This window comes from Astatotilapia calliptera, chromosome 1 (assembly GCF_900246225.1).
Source record: "Astatotilapia calliptera chromosome 1, fAstCal1.2, whole genome shotgun sequence".
NCBI lineage: Eukaryota > Metazoa > Chordata > Actinopteri > Cichliformes > Cichlidae > Astatotilapia > Astatotilapia calliptera.
This window is the reverse complement of record NC_039302.1, coordinates 25,469,592-25,489,806: the sequence shown is the minus strand read 5'-3', so window position 1 is coordinate 25,489,806 and position 20,215 is coordinate 25,469,592. Positions and strand designations below refer to the sequence as shown.

The window sequence follows — 20,215 nt, the reverse complement described above, 5'->3', positions numbered from 1 at the left end:
AAGTTTTAAAGTGATAAACTGGTAAGGAAGAAACGATTGGCTGGATTGAATTTTAAAATATAAAACAGATGCGGTTTAATAACAAAACTACCAAGATTAAACACTTCCCGTCTGTGGTAGAATAACTTTTATTTTACTGCAGCACACTCATGAGCTCTGCCTCTCAAAATTAGTATATTATAATATAGAACCAAAAACAGTTCAATAAAAGAAAAAGTACAAATTTAAAGAAAGCATTATGAGGAGCCTATAGGCAAATTTCTGAGGTTAAAGGAAGAATTAGGAACTTACGCAAGAAAACAATCAAGCACTGCATGCAGAGTCAAAAAAGTGTAACACAAAATCAATATTAACTTTAAGTTTATTAAAGATGTGTCCATTGTACAGATTGAATTACAATGTTAACAATGGTTTGCACTGGATAACGGTGGCCTGTTGCTTAGAGCCAAAAACATAACATTTACATGGGAAGCAGCAAAGTAATCATCTAAATCAACACAGAGTCAGAGTGAAAACTAGTCAACAGTTTGAATGAATCTTTCACAGAAAGAAATTAGCAATCACCAAATGGGATTTTCTTTAAAAATGCTGAAAGCAAAATTTGAATTTTGACACAATGATCTCATCTCCTTTTTTTCTTCTTTTTCAGAGCAACATGCCTCCTCAAAAGATCAGGCGACAACACAACAGTCATTACTTAAGAGCATGCGTTCTGAGCATCTTTTTCCTCTGGCACAAATTACACTGGACTTCCCAAAGACAGTTTTTCATTAAATGAAAAATAAATTCCTGACTTTCTTTTAAGTTAATCACAACACACAGAGTATCTGTTATATGTACAAACAGTGACAGTATAACCAGGTGAATCACAATCAGTCAGATTTGTTTCTGGCATTCTGGTATTTCAGTACAAAACACATGAACAAATACTTGTGTACTAAAAATATACTTGTTAATTTCAAACTAAAAATCTAATGAAGTACTCTGGGAATAAATCTTTATGCGATTTAAAACCAGTTAGGCAGTGGAAACATATCTCTTTTTGTAAACAGCTGAGGTTTTATCTTGGTTGCCATTAACGCCTCAAACCACAGGCAGCACTAAAACAACTGGGTGTTGATTTATTGCTTCAGTGGTTGCGTGATGAAAATGGCACCTCTTAGTTGACTTAAAAAGAGATTTGCCTTGAGGCCTTAAAATGGGTGTGAATATTTGAATGAGCACCAGCATCAAGGTATTTTAGACAATATACTGATTCACAAGAACTTGTATCATAGTACGGTCACAAAAATTATGTTAACACCATACGCAGTGGTTTTCCCATTTTAAGTAATATAAATTAAAAGAGAGGTTTACATTAGGCATAAAAGTTGTTTAGTGGATGTTATTAGATAAGTGATGAAAATACAAACGTCTGATAACAGACAAAAAAACCCCGTATGTACAAACTACAAAAAATAGGCATGTTTCATACAAAAACTTTACAGAATCTGAATACTCTTCCTTTACTTTCCCTCTGCAGGACAGATAAGCGCTTTACATGAAGTACACTAACCTGTGCAATATATCATATTGCATTACAAAACTGAAAATATACTTAGTGTTAAATTAGCTTATGAAGCAATTGCATTGATGGGCATTAGTTATTCGAATGAGTAGAGAGATTTGTATATTACATTGTACGATATCACAGAATGTCCTTTTTTGTACATTTAAAAACAATAGATAGAAACAGACAGAATTTCATTGCATTGTCTTGCACTTGTCTTGAATATAGTCACTGAAGACTATAATATGTGCCATGGCCACATGTTTCACAGTAGCACGGTCAAAAGACCACACGCTTAGCTTTACTTTGCAAAGGAGTTTGGCACAGGAGATTTTTGCATACCCTATTTGTGCTATTTTTGCATGCTCTGGATGGTTTTACCATATATAGTCTGCATTTTCTGGTGCAAAATGTCCACTGTACTTGAGGTCAGAAGACAACCTTTAGCCACATAGCTAGGTAGAATCTTATTTAAAGTTGTAGTTTAAGTACAACTAATACTGCATGCTACGAGCAGAACAGAAACCGCAGCAAAGGGCCCATCTAGCATTTCAAAAGCTGAACTAAATTGGCAATTTATGTTTTATTGTCTGCTATTTAGGCAATAGTTGAAATAGTTGATTTACTAATTGTTATCCTTTGGAATATACATGATGGGTGTAGGTTAAAGGCAAGAATGGTAACCAGTCGAAGGAATCAGTTAGTTCTGTCTTGGTGCCTTTAGAGAACCAACAAACATGTTTTGAGAAACATTTTGTAGCATAACAAAAAATCTAAAGAAATATTATACTCATGCTGTTTGCAAGGTTTACTATGTGTATGCATTAGAGTCAGAACACTTGCAAATGTGAGTTAGTTTAATTCCCAACCAGCTGCTGAATTTCATCACAGAATTATTTTGGTTTTGCTTTTTTTGTTTGTTTGTTTTTTAAATCTCTTTTCTTGCTTTGTTTTTCACTCAGCAGTCTCATTAGCAATTGATCCTAAGGTTGCCATTTTTAGTCCTCTGCTTTTATCTCCGTCTCCCTGACTACTTTCGTTATCACTCCTAAATGTTAGCACAGCTTGTTTCTTTGTGTTTACTGTAGAAAAAAACATTCATTTCCTTTGAATTGGTACTCAGTTATTTTTTTAAGTATCACCTGTGAGTTAAGGAGCCATCTTGATTTACCATATTAGGAAAAGCTTGATGGCTTCATTCATCTTCACATTTATGCTAAAGCTGCTTCATGCTAGATTCAGCAGTTTCTTCAGCTCATCTTGGCTGGCTGTGGGTCTTCCTCTCCCTCAATAGTGCCTTCAGGAAGTACTTTGTTCCAGTAATTGCATTGGTCAAAATCATCAGAGTGAGGGAAGTCTGCTTCCTCACCTTGCATAAAGACCGGAAAGACATGATCCACCATATCACACAAACGGCCATAGCTGAGAAAGAAACACAAGACTTTTGTCATTTTTCCTGTTAGAAGGCAGAATGCAGACATCAAAACATGGCCATGCACACGAGACTGATAAAAATCAAAAAGCAACTAGGCATATAGCTTACGAGGAAATATTTGTTTTGGCATGCTCCTGCACCAGCTCCCCCTTAGGATTGACAGTGAAAATCCTGTTAAGTGGAACGCCCACCTCCTTATAGGAATAAACATCCTGAAATAACACAAACAACCAGCATGCTTTAAAAATCACTGAGGCCAAAATACGAGCGAGTAATCCACACTGCGGATGTCAGCGCAGTATTCTCACCGTAGCTCTGTTGCCAAAAGCAGCGTAGAATGGTTCAGTGTTTGGGTAGAAAAGGTGCTTGATGTCTGTGAGACACTCGATCTTAAACTTCTCGGGCTTCTTCTCAATCACCTCCCTAAACACAACATAATGTTGAACATTCTTTTTTTTTTTGTCCTCATTGTAAATCTGCCTCAGCTAACTTTTTTCAAAGGGTACATCTAAGTAATAACCACTAACTTGCCAGAGTAAATACTTTTGCCGTAGTTTAAATATGCAAAAACAATAAAGGTTACCTATTATTACCTGCAACTAAATATTTTAGGTTTTGTGTTAATGGCCAAAAATAATCTAGAGTAGAATTTTTCTACCCCTTGCTCTATATCTGACCTGTGCAAGGCAGAAAAAAGACTGCTTGGGCTGAGCAGCACTGGGCCCATTGGCAGCATGGTTCCCCTTTCATTGACCCAGTGGAGGTAACCTCTTGTCATGTCAGCCATGCCAATGGCCCTTGCAGAACAGTACATGAATTTATATCCATTTCTGTAACAAACAAAAGAAAATATGAGAGACAGAAACATAGCATTGTGCTTCACCCCAACATACTGTATTTTAGCTGGAGGACAATAAGCAGCACTCACAGGCTGACTCTGTGGTAGAGCCGTGCGATACCCTGGTGTGTCCAGTCTTTACCCAGCGTAGGGAGGATGTGGCCCAGAGTGTCTGATCTACAGCGTAATGTAAGACAGACAACATCACAGAATAAAGCTGTCCCTTTGAACCCAAAAACTGTGTAAAGTCTGACTCCTGCTGGTAATATGATAGAACTGAACAGGATGTAGGCCACTAAGTGTTATTTCACACCTTGTAATGGTTCCATCTATATCGGAGATGACTATCTTGTCATCCCAGCTCCAAAGATAGATTGTGCCATGACATCGGCACGTGCCTTGATACTGAGTGGTCACACTGAACACCACTTCATTAGGACCCTCCCTTAGCTGCAGGCTAGCCTGTAAACACACAGATGAGGAAGGTTGAGAAGTTTTCTTGAGGTTTTGGACGTATTTCTATTTTCACTTTGCCTCGACTGCTAAGTAATTTAAACTTTCAGATGGTCTTATTAAAGACAGTGTATTATTGTTTGTTACTGTACAGATTCTTCTATATGTAGTGAACCACATGAGCAAAATATCTTAAATAAGGTAATTTGTATTCCTGTTGATGTCAATAAAAGCAAGTGTAGAAACAAACACTGTACCAGTTGCTCTGACGTGAGCCGAAGAGTCTTCTTGTAACAAATGCCACCAGAACTCTCAAGGGGCTCTGACTGAAAGACTCCTGATATCTGACTGGATGATTTGTGGTCTTCATCACTTGAGGATGATTCATCCTTCAGCCTGAATTATACAAGACAAAAATGCTCATATAAGATTAAACAAGTAGGAAAAAATATGTCAATAGGTGCGGAGAGAAAAATACACAGTTTTAAATCTAACGTTACCTGTTTACTGGGGCCATTGTTATGGAAGTCTCGTCTTGGTCTCCAGCTGCTTCTGTCACTGATTCCTGAGGAACAAAAAGGTCAAAGGTCACATGTATGACCCAAGGAAGAAATTTGACTAATCCTTTCCCCGTTCTTCCTAATGTCCAGTAAATGATACGGTGAATCGTAGATAAACAAGTTCATCATCTGCATATCTATCTGTGCACTTACTGACTTATAGTCATTGTTCCTGCTTCTCCATGAGAACCACCAGCGTCCTCCTTTCTTTGGCATCTTGTCCTTCATAATGTTCTCCACCGATGCCTGGAGACAATCATGCATATACAACTCAAAACTGACCGAAAATGTAACTTAAAGCTGACAAAAAAGAGAGAGCACAAGAAAGCACAAAAAGAAAATCTAAAAGGCAAAGTAAAATATGACAAACCACACTAAACTCCTGCTAACTTGCATGTGAAACAATTAGAATTGAAAACAATAAGACATGCAAATAGAAAAATAGCAGATGCTAGATTAAATGAAAAGGAAGATGATGTTCATGGTTGGACTCAAGTGAAAATATGGGGAAAAAGAGAGGCTGACGGAAAGGGTAACAATGATAAAGCAACAAAGCAGGCAGATAAAGTCATGCCCCGACCAACACATAAGCAAAGCCAGAAAACATCATACAGGCTGGGTAGGACTGGAGCCAAACAGACCAGGGAGGCAGTATGAGAAGAAGCCAAAAGCAGAAAACACATAACTCAAACACCAACACTTGGTAAATATAAACATCGGGTGGATGGTGAAAGAAAGAATGGATTTAAATAAAAGGGAAAAATAAGAAGGGGGACAAAGACATGACATTAATCAAGTGTTAGGTCAATGAATTTACCACAACAGTTCACTGTGATATAGGACTGGCAAATATGCTATAAGCTCTCCCATGTGTCGAGTAATTTTGATCGGTAGCATGTAAGTTTTGTTCACTTGGGATAAAGTGAAAACATTTAAATCTTCACTTAGTTTTGAAATATTGATTATTGAAACAAGGAATGAGTGTGAACACATTTCAGTTGGTGTTATTTTGTTGTATTAATGAGAGGTGGCTGGCAAACAACAATAGTGAACCAGAGTGGGAAAAAAAAACAGATTAAGGATAAATTGTAAAATGCCAGAAATGCTCTGGAGTAAAGGTGGTCCATAACATTGCAACACAACAAACACACCATATAACAAATAACAATATTGAATACAACAGTAGATAGTAGCCAAAGTAATGTATATTCATCAAAGCAAAATGTGGCTTTACACATTGTTTCAGACAAAAAACAAAACTCTTCATTTACACATTTTATTGATTAAATACAACAAAACGTAAAGGTCCGTCTTCACAGTTTTTGAGAGGGCAGAATTTGTGGCATTCATGTCGAATGGAAAGAATCAGGAGTAAATACTTGTGTATCACTGTGGTGGTCTTACCTGTGGCAGTGGTTTCTGGTAGACCTGCATGGCCAGCATGACAGGAGCAGCTGTGTTCCAGTTGTAGTACCTACAACAGGTGACAGAGGAAGCTATTATGCACCCGTTCATTCTTAAAGACATCTACTGGCAAAGGATAGCTTACATATTTGCAAAAAAAAAAAAAAAAGCTTGTATATGTCAGACGCTCAGTTCAAATAAAGAGCAGTAGAAGTACATACTTGCTTCCTATCTTGACCACAAGGTTAGGGTCATCAATAATAGAAGGGTTTTCAGAGAACTGTTGGTAGGAAACAGCCTTCTCCATGAATTGCTCTGTAGCAGGAACAGACAGAGGCAAGAACAAATGAGAAAAAAAGATCTGATTGATAAGATAGTTTTTTCATATAATAACTTATTTTTATCTAACTGTGTGAAATCTTAAAAATCAATTCATTTCTGTTTAAAATATGTAAAACGCGAACAGACCTGCAACATTATTTATGAATATTGTTAAAGTTTTCAAATTAAAAAATATAATATGTTGTTTTTAATTTCTTTCATATAAGCTTTATCTCGACAACTGCAAATATTTCATGCACATTATTTCACTATTATTATCCAACATCATCATTCCCTGTCCCACCTTTTGTAATCTCCCTGTTATCAGTGAGTCCTCCACACAAAGAGATAGCAACATGAGGTAGATCACACACTTGATCCACCAAACTGTCCACGCCACTGTCCACCCCGCTGCTGCCGACTGACTGTGGGGATTGGTTAGCGCTCCGCACACCCACCATCATCTCAGTGTCCCCCTTCATCGAGCTGCTGCCTCCGTCACTGTGGAGGGAAAAATACACACACATGGATCACACAGTAATTCTTCATACTATCATGCCATATACTATGTAAACAATGGTCTAAAATGTATTTAGTACACTTCAAGTTCTTCAAGGCTAAATTCAGTTTTGGAAATTGGAGTTTTCGAAGACCTTGAGAGGAGGAATATCTGTCTTCTCTTAGTTATAAAGAAGTTCAATGGCTGTTACCATGTGGTGACAAAAATACAACTGAAAGAAGGTCTCCTTCTTTCTCGTAACCTAGCTACCTCATTAATCTTCTTCATGCTATCAAGTTCAAATAATCTGCTATTATAAGCACTTACAGTGAAGCAAGTGCTTAGTTATTGAAAAAAAAAAACCTAATGTTATACAAAAATCATCCATAAAGTATTCTGTGCTCTGTGTGTCAGTGGAAAGAAATACTGTGATCCCTAATATGGCCACCAGAGGGTGCTACAACACATGCTGTACGTACGTTTTAGGAAAGTAAAGAGCAGCTACTTCAGGCTCCAGTTCTGTAATGTCATCCAGGTAAATACCATCAGCACCCAGGTGTTGACTTCTCTTTTCTAGAAGAGACATTTATCAGTGCATAAAAGAGGAAACAGAAATTTAGACACACTGAGATCAAGATATCCATTGTTTACGAGCAGAAAACTCAAACAGTACCTTTCCTCTTGGACGGTGAATCGGTCCTTTTGATGGGACTATTCCTGCTATCTTCCAAATGATCAGGAAGAATTCTTTGAGACACTGAGCATGTTGTCAAACTCTCCATCTGTACACATGACGGCCCAACACTTTTCACTTCTCTCTCTAAAGGAAAAAACACAGCATTTCTCAAAGCATTTTAATGTGACGCTGTGCAAATTTATCCTGCTTTTAGATATTTGTACATTCAGTGCAAAGTTTTATTCTACCTTGTTCTCTGACAATGTGTCCATTTCTGTTTTCCTCTGTGTCTTTGTCCAGTGGTGGCACTGGACTGCACAGAGTTCCCATGTCACTGATGGCTCGGAAGTGAGTGCTAGAAGACACCGGTATGGAGACAACAGCGGCAGAATCCTGCTTCTGGTGGGCGGTCAGGAAAGATGGCTGTAAAAGAAAAACAGACAGTCAGTTCAGACAATATTTGCTTTCTTACATACATTTTATTAACCCCACCCCTTAGTCATGTTTCATTTTCTCCACTCATACAGGCTGAAGTCTTAACATTACTTATAAAATAGATATGGCTTTGTTGGTTCTGATCAGCAGGTGGAATCAGTTCAGAATCAGCACATTTGTGTCCATTTGTTTGACTTTGGGTGTGCAACCTATGCAGACATACTTTAGTGTAGTCCTCCAAGAAACTAACAGTGTGCAGCCTAATGTTGATGAAGCTGTGTGTCGACTGATACACAAAGTGGATCAGCGTGAGTAGTAAAGGGAGCAACTGTGGAGCACAACCCAAAGGCGAGAAGCATGAAAAAACAAAAAAAGCAGCACGAGAAGTGCTAATAATGGGTGCGGTGGACAGTTTTCATTGTTTGCACACTTTATTTTACCTTCACACCTTAACACAGTAAACAGCTACAACATGCAGTTATATGTATATATTGTATTTTATGACCATGCAGTTGATTTAATGCTGCCATCCCCAAAAGGCAAAGCCAACAGACTCAATTCATGTGATGCCATGTGTGGTTATGTACCTGGGCAGCCTGTGGTAACTCCCCCCAGGTCCATAGCATCTCAGGGTTGTCCTTAGATGGATTTGTTAGCTCTGAGTCACTCTTTGGTGTTGATGACTGCGAATCGTCTGGGCTACTGGAAAAGTTAAAGTCAAACATTTGTTTTGGATTGTCTGGTACTTCACAGTTTCAAAGTTACAAAGTTACAAAATGTATCATTCTTTGTGCAAATTTTTATTGCATAAATAATGCACTAAAATTAGTGCATTATTTCATATTTAGTGTTCAGAGAGGGTGGAATCTAAGGTGATACCTAGTAGGAGAAGAGAAGTGAGAGGACTGCTGAGGACAGGAGATGGATAGACCACAGGGCTGAGGAATGGACAGAGTCTTCTTAATCAATTTACTACAGAAAGAATAAAAGACAAAAAGAACACAAAAAAAGAGAAGGGAAGAAAAGAGAGAATGAAAGACAGTGAATTGTGATTCCATCTAATTATCATGAGGACAAAAAAAACATATTAAAATGTGCAATATGCTATTTCATGAGAAGAGTTTATTAAAGAGTTCAAGTGTGTGTCTGTCAGTGTGACAGACACACACTTACATCCAAATACCTCTGTGAATGAGTCCAGTCAGTGCTGGGGAGAATGTGGGCATTGGCAGTCAATCCCTGATCACCATACACAGGTCTGATCACAAATACACACATCCAGTGAGATGTCAGTCATGTGCACAACCATTTTATTTCATCATTAGTGCAGACACTGGTATTTACTATGTAAACAGTGCGTCGATGCAAGTCGTATCACAGCCAAGAAACTATGGTATGGTCTTTTTATTTGTTGAAAATTGAAATGTCGTGGGCTGTTTGACTGTGACCGCATATCATAAACCAGCCAAGGAAATACACTCATTAAGTACAATTTAGAGAATGACTTGAAGCACACACACTTTTTTTGCTTGTCTTTAAGGGTTTCAGGATCATGTGGCAAACTTCCTAAAAAAGGCTTGGAATGCCTCCAGTAAGGATGACCCCGTGAGCCATTCTTTCAAAGAGACAGTGCGCGCTGTGGGAAACGGACAAATCCTTGGAGCAAGTCCAACAAGCAGAGCTGGTTTCCAAGAGGGCTTCACACATGAACACAAACATGCACAAACCTGCACACACACATAAAACTGCTTCTCTTTAAACACTTAAGAAAATTATTTATTTATTGAACAGAAACTAACCTTAATTCCATTTAACACCGGTTAGAGAGAAAATTGATCCTGGTTTTCAACATAAACACACCACATTGATTTTTCTGATGCCTTCTCACTGTTTTGAGCTGTGCAGGACTTGCTTAGACAAATTAAAATCTAGCAATGTTTGAATATGAATCTGTTGAAAGCAGGTGGGCTGTTTGTTATTGCCATTCAAATCTGATCAAACTACACCGACACAGCAGTCCTCATGAAGCACGTGTTCTAAAGTTTTCAGTGTTATATTCTTCTCTCATTAAGTACTTTTTCAACACATATTTTAATTGGAGATAAAGTATTGGAATTTCAGGAGCGGGACCACACCTCCAAACATGCTCCTTCCGATTCTTATCTACAGTGGGGCAAAAAAGTATTTAGTCAGCCACCGATTGTGCAAGTTCCCCCACTTAAAATGATGACAGAGGTCAGTAATTTGCACCAGAGGTACACTTCAACTGTGAGAGACAGAATGTGAAAAAAAAAATCCATGAATTCACATGGTAGGATTTGTAAAGAATTTATTCGTAAATTAGGGTGGAAAATAAGTATTTGGTCACCTCAAACAAGGAAAATCTCTGGCTCTCACAGACCTGTAACGTCTTCTGTAAGAAGCTTTTCTGTCCCCCACTCGTTACCTGTATGAATGGCACCTGTTTGAACTCATCATCTGTATGAAAGACACCTGTCCACAGCCTCAAACAGTCAGACTCCAAACTCCGCCATGGCCAAGACCAAAGAGCTTTCGAAGGACACCAGGAAAAGTATTGTAGACCTGCACCAGACTGGGAAGAGTGAATCTACAATAGGCAAGCAGCTTGGTGTGAAAAAATCAACTGTGGGAGCAATCATCAGAAAATGGAAGACATACAAGACCACTGATAATCTCCCTCGATCTGGGGCTCCACGCAAGATCTCATCCCGTGGGGTCAAAATGATCATGAGAACGGTGAGCAAAGATCCCAGAACCACACGGGGGGACCTGGTGAATGACCTGCAGAGAGCTGGGACCAAAGTAACAAAGGTCACCATCAGTAACACACTACAACGGCAGGGAATCAAATCCCGCAGTGCCAGACGTGTTCCGCTGCTGAAGCCAGTGCAGGTCCAGGCCCGTCTGAAGTTTGCCAGAGAGCACATGGATGATACAGCAGAGGATTGGGAGAATGCCATGTGGTCAGATGAAACCAAAGTAGAACTTTTTGGTATAAACTCAACTCGTCGTGTTTGGAGGAAGAAGAATACTGAGTTGCATCCCAAGAACACCATACCTACTGTGAAGCATGGGGGTGGAAACATCATGCTATGGGGCTGTTTTTCTGCCAAGGGGACAGGACGACTGATCCGTGTTAAGGACAGAATGAATGGGGCCATGTATCGTGAGATTTTGAGCCAAAACCTCCTTCCATCAGTGAGAACTTTGAAGATGAAACGAGGCTGGGTCTTCCAACATGACAATGATCCAAAACACACCGCCCGGGCAACAAAGGAGTGGCTCCGTAAGAAGCATTTGAAAGTCCTGGAGTGGCCTAGCCAGTCTCCAGACCTCAACCCCATAGAAAATCTGTGGCGGGAGTTGAAAGTCCGTGTTGCTCGGCGACAGCCCCAAAACATCACTGCTCTCGAGAAGATCTGCATGGAGGAATGGGCCAAAATAGCAGCTACTGTGTGTGCAAACCTGGTAAAGACCTATAGTAAACGTTTGACCTCTGTTATTGCCAACAAAGGTTATGTTACAAAGTATTGAGTTGTATTTTTGTTATTGACCAAATACTTATTTTCCACCCTGATTTATGAATAAATTCTTTACAAATCCTACCATGTGGATTCATGGATTTTTTTTTCACATTCTGTCTCTCACAGTTGAAGTGTACCTCTGGTGCAAATTACTGACCTCTGTCATCATTTTAAGTGGGGGAACTTGCACAATCGGTGGCTGACTAAATACTTTTTTGCCCCACTGTATATATGTTCCCCCAGTTCTACAAGCAGTTCCTTCTTGTTTACGTGCCCCACCCTCCATCCCCTCTTCAATTCTTTAACTTCTTCACTTCTATTTAGTACATGGGGATCTGCTTGGCCCGGGAGCCGCCACCAGGCCCCTTCGAGGTCTTCCCCAAATCGCAGTTCAATTCACATCCAAGCCATTCACCTTTATCTACTAAAACGCTGTGAAAGCTAAAATGAGGACATAGGCCCAGATATGAATATATATATATATATATATATGTAATCTGTGATTTAAATGATATAAATACACACCCAGCTTTTAGACAGTTCAAACAGCCACTTAAACACATACCCATGCATGAAAAATGTAAGCACACACACACAAACACACACAGGTTTTCCACTTAACACAGTTAAGGAATTATTGGCAGTGGTTCATCGGCTTCGCAAACAACACTGTGACAACCAACAAATGTTTTTTTTCCCCTGTTAAATACCAGGCTGGCAGGTATAATAACCTCTCTTTCTTTCTCCCTCTCTGTTTCATACACGCAAACATATTCAGACTTTCTCTTGCACACACACACCTGCTGCTGTCCCCCTCCATTTCCTCATCTGAGCTCAGGTCAATAGTGAACATGTCCTCATCATCTGAGAACTCTTCTCCACTTTCCTCTCTCCTCAGTCCTGCGCCTCCTCCACCTCCCTCTGGCCGTGCCTTCTTCTTTCTCTTTCTCCTCTTCTTGGTTAACCCTCCTTCACTTTGCTGCAGTCCCAGATTCTGAACAGGAAGCGGGCCGCATGGGATGGAGTCTATATGATGGGAAAGAGTATCATAAAAAACTGTTTAAGAAAATGCAAATTGTCACAAATTCTAACATCGCTGTTTCCAACGGCGCCTACCATGGTGACGAGAGTTGCCCCTGGCTAGATGTGACTTCATTAACTCCTGCCCTGTTGACATGATTGGTGATGTTGCCAGGTAGGATGGAACCACTTCCTGTTTCCAGGGAAAGTGAGATAAGGTCTGAAATTAGCAATACTTGACGCAAGTCTTTTCTGCTGTACCATCTCTTGTGTAGACCGCAGCATCTATAATAGCTGCTGATACTGACATGAAAAGTGCTTCTACTTTTGTTTTTTTTAATTATTATTATTGCCTTATTGAGAACTCTTTGTTCATACATTTAATGATGCAATTGTCTTCTTTGGTTTAAGCCATTAGCTTTGACATTTATATCTGGAGTTTTTAAGAATTATTACACAACAGCAAGTAAAAATTGCCCTCTGAACAGTTGTAATATAAAATAGATTGAGAATCCAATCATGTAGGACAAGATGCAAGAATAAAGTGGAGCATTTTAAGGTCCCATCACCCTCTCTACAGCTGGGGGTGATGAAAAAGCCTTGAGTATAGCAGGTAATGACCAGGCCAAATATGTTTGTTCTCTGTCAAAATGTCATAGCAGTCCATATTGCAGATTGCTGATTTTTCTATTCTAAAAGAAAATGAAATATTGCAACAACAGATATGGTCATTCCTACTGCCAAACAGCCAGCTAAATAATCTGGTGAAAATTTGAGCTCAGATTAGCAAAATCACAGAGATTTGCTCATCAGCGTTGCACTGCCAAGAGGCTGCTAGAAGAATAAAGAGAGACAGAGAGAGAGAGAGAGAGAGAGAGAGAGTGGGGGAGGCGGAGGCATGATAAAGGGATGATCCAAACAGAGCAGACTCACACATGCCTTGCAGTTCACGTGTCATTGCACAGTCCAACACAGCACAATTCATTTAGACTGGAGAGGAAAAGGGATAGTACTGAGTACAGATCTACTCTGAGCTCTATACTTAGAGGGAAATATCAGCTCTAAAGCCAGTTTCAGTTCCAGTATTTAAATTGTTTTTGTTTTTTTACTCCAGTCTGTTGATATTTCAGTTTCTCACTGAACTATAAGTGTTATTCCCACAATTTCCTTAGAAAAAGAGCATTTGTGCACAAATATAGAGTTCTTAAACCACACAAGATCAACTATAAAGCGATTTGTTTATATGCTGCAAAATGCAATGTAATAAATAAGATTACTTCAATTACTGAGTAAAAATCTTTCCAACACTTTGGTTTTACATCTGTGATATTTGCATTAAAGGGTTGTTAAATGCACATGCCATAAAGATAAAGAGAGTAATAATTCTCTTTATGTGTCACCCTTTAGGGCACAAAGTCATTAAGTTACATCATCGGAGATGTTTCTTTTATTAAAGCACTGGTATTGAAAGATTTCTAATGTTGTAGCATGAAGATGAGAATTTTGGGCTCAATTTTTGTGCATTTATTTGATCATGCACAAACCCCTGCAAACTTTGCACCTTGAGAAACACAGATGAAGAGTGTACAGAGTGTACATTAGGACTTGAGATGTGACAACTTAGACTGACACAGTCTGCAAGCTCCCATGATGCTTGTTCTTTTACCTCTTCATGTGAGTGGCAAACACACCGTGCTGTGCTACCAATGTGCTATTACCAGCTAGAGGTTTTATGTCCTTGTACTGCTCCTCTTTCATGACATGTACAGTATGTCTCAGTAATTTCCGAGGGCAGTCTGTGTGTAACAGACTATACAGTGTGTGAAATGGCAGACCTATAAATAGGTCTCCGGTGGTTTTCCACTCTCTGGAGAGAGAGTTAAGTTAAGGGAAAGGATTCAAGTTGAGACCAAAACTATAAGACAAACATGGTCAAACCGAATTCGCAAATAACTCTATGTGGGACTGAAACTAAAAGCCATTATTTTCTTGTCTGTTGTGGAAAGAGGTATTATAGTATTGATTTATTAATAGCTTCTCTATAAGATGGACAGTAAGTAATGGATGCAGCATTAGATGGACGTAATCCTTCGGAAAAGGAATTAGAACCTCTCAGATTGCAACATATTCCTTTTCATTCTTGGCCAGGGGAAAGCGCGAGCTCCTGGTTACTCACCACTTCACGAGTAACATTGTGACTGCTGATAGATGTTGTTTACTACAATAGATCTTCCTTGAAGTACCTCTCAACCTCAAATACTCCCATACTCCCTCCTACCTCCCATGAGACGTTACCTATCGCGTTACAGAATCAGGTTTCAAAACAGAAGGGAATGTTCCCAGATTATGCCGTTTCCTGTGACGTGTATGTGCATGTGCGCTGCAAATACTTCTGTGTAATACGGCGTATTACAGATACATGAAAAGCTAAAATCTGACAGATAAATTCAGCTTCAGGGGATTGAGGCAAACCAGTGGGTAAAGTCTATGGTTGAATAATGTGAGCCGTTTCTATTACAGATGCCCCAATTTATCAGTTGAACATTGTATCTGTTGCCATTTGCCTGGAAGCAAATAAACTGGTGTCTGGCACTGGCAATAGTCAATGTCTGTCTGTCCTCGCATGACACTTTTGTACTGCGTAAATGTTCATAAGAGCTTTTAGACTTGAAAAACAAATGTCTTTGTTTCCCTGGCTGAAATGGGAAGAAAATGACAAAGTGTTGCCTGCTCCTGGCTAATTGTTGGAAGTAAGAAAACACCCTGTATAACATAGTTACAGGTCCAAAACAACACAAAACACCTTTAGGCAAATGTTGCTATGAATTGACACTATATGAATCAGTCATTCATTTCTATCAAATTTCTTTTTCTCCACCCACATATCAAAGTTAGACAATGACAGACTGTCGACTGTGTGTTTAGTGTCTGACTGACCAGTGTTTGTCTCTGCTTTCTGCTTGTCATGATGGTTTATTTCTGGGAAGCTAAACTCGTGTTTGCCAAGAAGATGCCACAGGAGGACAGAAGCACTTGTTGTGCCTTGTTATTGAGCCTAGTGTTTTGCTAAAATGTTTAGCTACTTATCTACAAACAAGTTGATAAGGTCTATGCTTGGATTTTTTCCCCCAAGTATGACAACACTAGGATATTTTATATGCACGTGTAAATAAAAAAGGTACTCAATTCATAGAAAACCTCATAATATTAAGAAATTTTGAAGTATATTTTACACTCCTTAAAGCTGTGTGGTAAAACTGACGCCGCGAGTGAGTCAAGGTACATCTTTTTTCTTACTCTGGGCTTGTCAGGGCAGGACGAGAAGACATTTAAGTTTGGCAATTAAAGTTACAACAACGTGTAGTTGCAGATTAATCAGCGAGTGGTAAAACCAGTGAGAATCGCTACTACCTAAGAGGGCAAATAATAATTTAGCTCTGTTGGAGCACAGTGATAAATCAAGCACTTCTTGTATATTAGTTCAGGCTTTATGACCTTCATATCTGCGAGTAATGTTCTGTGCTATTCTCGTGTGTGTTTACTGATTCAGGAGTAATGACTCTGTCAATCACTACTCACCATTTTGTTCTCAGTCTCTTTAACAAAGAAAGCCTCTCCATTTTCTCCCAGCTTCATGTGTAAGCTCACTGGCTCTCCATTAATTTCTATGTCCACCTGCAGAACAGAACAGAAAAAGAATTGATTAAGACTAATGCCTTAGACTTCATTAGCATTCCCTGACAACCTCCAGACTGGAAGGTTGAGAAGACCAATGCAGTACCTTTAGGCTATAAAAAATAAATAATAATCTGTTATAACCTAATGTTATCATTAAGATACGGACTCATGAGTTTTACTGATTGTAGTCCTGTTTTAAATATACTGTTATAATGCACTGTTTTAGTTTCTTTTTTTCAAAAAATATACTATAGCGCTGCACAAATGAATGCAGATTAAATTTACATATATTAAAATTTACATTTAGCTGTCGTGAAATATAAAATAGATTTTAAACATGTGCAGGTTAGAGAGCGCTCTATGATCTCACCACTTTCTCACGTGACCGCAGCACACCCATCTTGCCAAAGCGGACGTGAAACGGAGAGCACTGTAAGGAACCATCTGGCTGCCGGACCACAATGACATCTATACACCCAGACAGTGTTGCAGGGTTGAGCCCTCTGTACAGCTCCTTGACCTGCACAAACACCTGCCCCGCCAGCTGACCCACATAATTCATGGTTTGCAACTGGGAGATAGAGAGTGAGAGAAGAAATATAGGAGATTATTCATCTGTTTTAGTCACGTTTCATGTCTTTAACGTCAAAACACAATGCAAGGCCATCTTGTTACATAATTACACATTAAGACACATTATTGATATACTGAGTCCAGTTTGTGCCCACTCATGCCAGCTAACTGCATAATCTCAAGTGGTTTCTGGCAGGTTGCTGATACCTCAAGCAAAGACAGCTTCATCATTCTTTTCTCTATTCTTGTGGTGCTTCTGAGTGCGGGGTATGTTTGTGGGTTTGACCAAAGTTGGTATATGAGAGCATTGTGCTTTTCAAAAAAGACAGAATGAGGGGGTGGGTTTACCCCCCACCAAAAAAGACAGCATTATAAACTCAGCGCATTTTCCTTTCTGTAGTGCAAATATACAGTCCATCAGGGATGTCTGGCATTACTCTAGTACGGCAAACATGCTCTTGTGAGCGCATCACAGACAGGGAAATGCCTCCAGTGTCCTCCAAGATTTATGGTTGTGAGTAATGGAGAAATGAACAGCAACCCATCTGTTATGAACTGAACAGCCTTATTAATTTTTTATGAATAAACAAGTTGATATTTCATAAGCCTTCTTCTGTTGTACTGTCTTTGCAATGTACAACCTAATGGCCCTACAGCTATGATGGCTTATTAATAGTAGCCACTATGTAATAGTCAATGTTAATTGTAACCAGATATTTTTAGAGAGAATGTTTAAAAATATATAAATCCCCTTTTGGTGAGAGGCATACAGAAACAAGAGGGAGAGCGGGAAAAGGTTACGAAAGGGCGGTGAGGCCACGTGTAACATGGGTTTAAACACATTCAAGAAAATTGTAACCACCTGTCACCTGCTTGTGCTGACTAAGATAGTGTCACATACACAAACATTACAGCACGCCCAGTCGGCAGATGGCTTCGTGCTTCAGCAAACTGTGCAAGAACGCTGATGATGAGGATGATTCATTAACACACATCAATTATTGAACATCACAGATTGGGGATCTTTTGTTCTAATGGCCTAGCTTTATTCCACTGCTCATCAAAGCCACATAAGTCAATCATCACACCCTTGGTCTAACCAGGCCACAACAATAATAACACAACACACCACAACACTGTTATTAGAATAACGACTACACGCTGTGCACCTTTCCTTCTTTTTTCTGCTTCTGCAGAGGAGTGTGGTAAATTCAGTGATATCTGTATATCGTACAAAGTAACCCATAATGCTGTTCATGGAAATTTCATACAATGTGGTAAAGTATGAAATCCTATTTTTTAACGACCTTGAGCCTGTACTTGTATATTGTTGAGCCAAATGGTGTTGATGCACTACAAATTCAAAATGATTAATAGCCTATGTGTTCTAAATGTTTATTCAACATTCTTTCTTTTAACATGGAAAGAAAATAATAGGATGGAATAGAAACTGTAGTGATAGCTATCGAACATACTTTGCAAATGAACAAATTTGCATATAACCTCATGGGAGAAAATATGTTCTTTTTCCTTTGGTAGTTTGTTTCAACATGTCAGTTTCTATGGTGCAATTTCGAGCATTACAAATGGGATAGGCAATAATTATTTGATCCCTTGACCCAACTCTGACTCCCTGGACCTCTTGTCCATTTATTTCAACACCATGAATATGAGTCCATCAATTTTCATGCCACAGACCTGACATTACGGTAAACAGAAATCTCCCGCAAACACATCTCTCTCTCTCCTTTAATCTCTCTCTCTCTCTCTTTCTCTCCCTCACACACACACACACACACACACACACACACACACACACACACACACACACACACACACACACGGCCAAAGCCATGCCCAGTCCTCCAGGACGTTTCTGTTAAAGAGCCAATCACACTGCGCCTCAATTACGTAATAACCTATCACGAGTCCACCCAAGGCCAAGGGGTCATTATGTGTCATTAAATGGACATGCAGCACAAGAAACAAAACAGTTAGGCTACAAGAACCTGATCTCAGTCACTGCTGTTCTTTTTCGGATAAGTGAGCAACAACGCTGAGTTGCATTCACAGTGTGTGACATAGTGTGCTGAGGCTTATTTATAAACATAAAACATCAGTGGCCTCTCACCACAGGAAAGACAGTATGCAAACACGGACAGGATAGCTGAGAGGTAAGAGAGAGATTGAGGGATTTACAGACAGATGATAATGTGAAGGATTATCCAATTAAATCAATTTAATGTGACTGGAGCAGCCAGACACACCGGGATGATTGTCTGTGACAAATGATAGCTAAATAAAACAAAAAAGGGAGGGGGGTTCTATATATTAGACAGCACTTTACTAAATCACTATACCGTCTGAAAACGCACACCACGAAATAAAACCATAGATGCATATATTATACATATATACAAATATATAAACAAATACTGTCACAAATATTGTGGATATTTCTCTTATGCAGGATGTGAAGAGAAGCTGCATCAGTACGGGATTGATAATTACGTCGTAGTGTGGCTCTGTGGCGACATGTAAACATCTGCACACGGGGTGAGGCTCTGCAGTCTGCATCAGGGCTCTGTCTTCATTCAAACAGCCCAAGCAATATATAACACCTGTACTTCAAAAATACCTAAACCCCATGACATGTTTCTCACAGCATGCTACAGAAGCAATGTAGTCTTTGCTTACATTATTTATGGACGTCGCTCTTCCCTCCAGAATATTTCTTCCTTCCGATTTTTCCACTAAGGGTCCTATACTGGTTTACGGCGTTAAGTGTCAGTGCTCAGCACAAACATCATCGGTAATATTCACACTCTTACAGCTTTGTTGACATCTGATCGTGGCTTCTGTGCTCGAGGATGATATGCGTTTTAAATCGTATGCCGCGTTCAGGTTACCTTGGAAATCGGACGCATGAATCGGGAGTGACGTCACTCCAGTATTAACGTCTGGAAAACAGGAAAAAACAGGATTTGTTTTTACTTCTTAGCAAACTACAGTCTTTTGTGCACCACTAATACTACTGGGAAATACTTTTACTGTTTTTAACACACACTTGTGCACAGAAGCTGCTCAGTTCTCCGCCTATGGCTTATTTAGCGAGCACGACAGTGCAGATTACAAGTTTTACAGTTTAATTTATGACATCTCGGATTGTTAACTCGATATTAATGGGGTTGCTCCGACTTCTCCGGTTGGAAGTCAGAGCTGACGGGTC

The 20,215-nt window shown here is 39.4% G+C and overlaps 1 protein-coding gene across 3 annotated transcripts; it reads right to left on the bottom strand.

Annotated features, from left to right (window-relative positions):
• Positions 1–343: 343 nt before the first annotated feature.
• Positions 344–19,947, bottom strand: lpin1a (lipin 1a). Of its 3 annotated transcripts, XM_026171607.1 has the most exons (24): positions 19,684–19,942; positions 16,784–16,984; positions 16,315–16,410; positions 12,832–12,928; positions 12,516–12,741; positions 9,354–9,428; positions 9,050–9,142; positions 8,758–8,872; positions 7,984–8,158; positions 7,733–7,879; positions 7,539–7,632; positions 6,865–7,061; positions 6,461–6,554; positions 6,240–6,309; positions 5,448–5,534; positions 4,989–5,081; positions 4,776–4,840; positions 4,533–4,671; positions 4,136–4,284; positions 3,913–3,999; positions 3,662–3,814; positions 3,293–3,407; positions 3,093–3,196; positions 344–2,971 (listed from the first exon to the last, which is right to left on the bottom strand). In XM_026171607.1, exons 2-24 carry the CDS (start codon positions 16,973–16,975, stop codon positions 2,800–2,802), a joined length of 2,835 nt encoding a protein of 944 aa, XP_026027392.1. In that variant the 5' UTR covers positions 16,976–16,984; positions 19,684–19,942; the 3' UTR covers positions 344–2,799. The 3 variants fall into 3 exon arrangements, with proteins under 3 accessions (XP_026027392.1, XP_026027404.1, XP_026027398.1); XM_026171619.1 differs by lacking the exon at positions 9,050–9,142 and having other exon boundaries at positions 19,684–19,947; XM_026171613.1 differs by lacking the exon at positions 5,448–5,534 and having other exon boundaries at positions 19,684–19,931.
• Between the last annotated feature and the right edge of the window lie 268 nt (positions 19,948–20,215).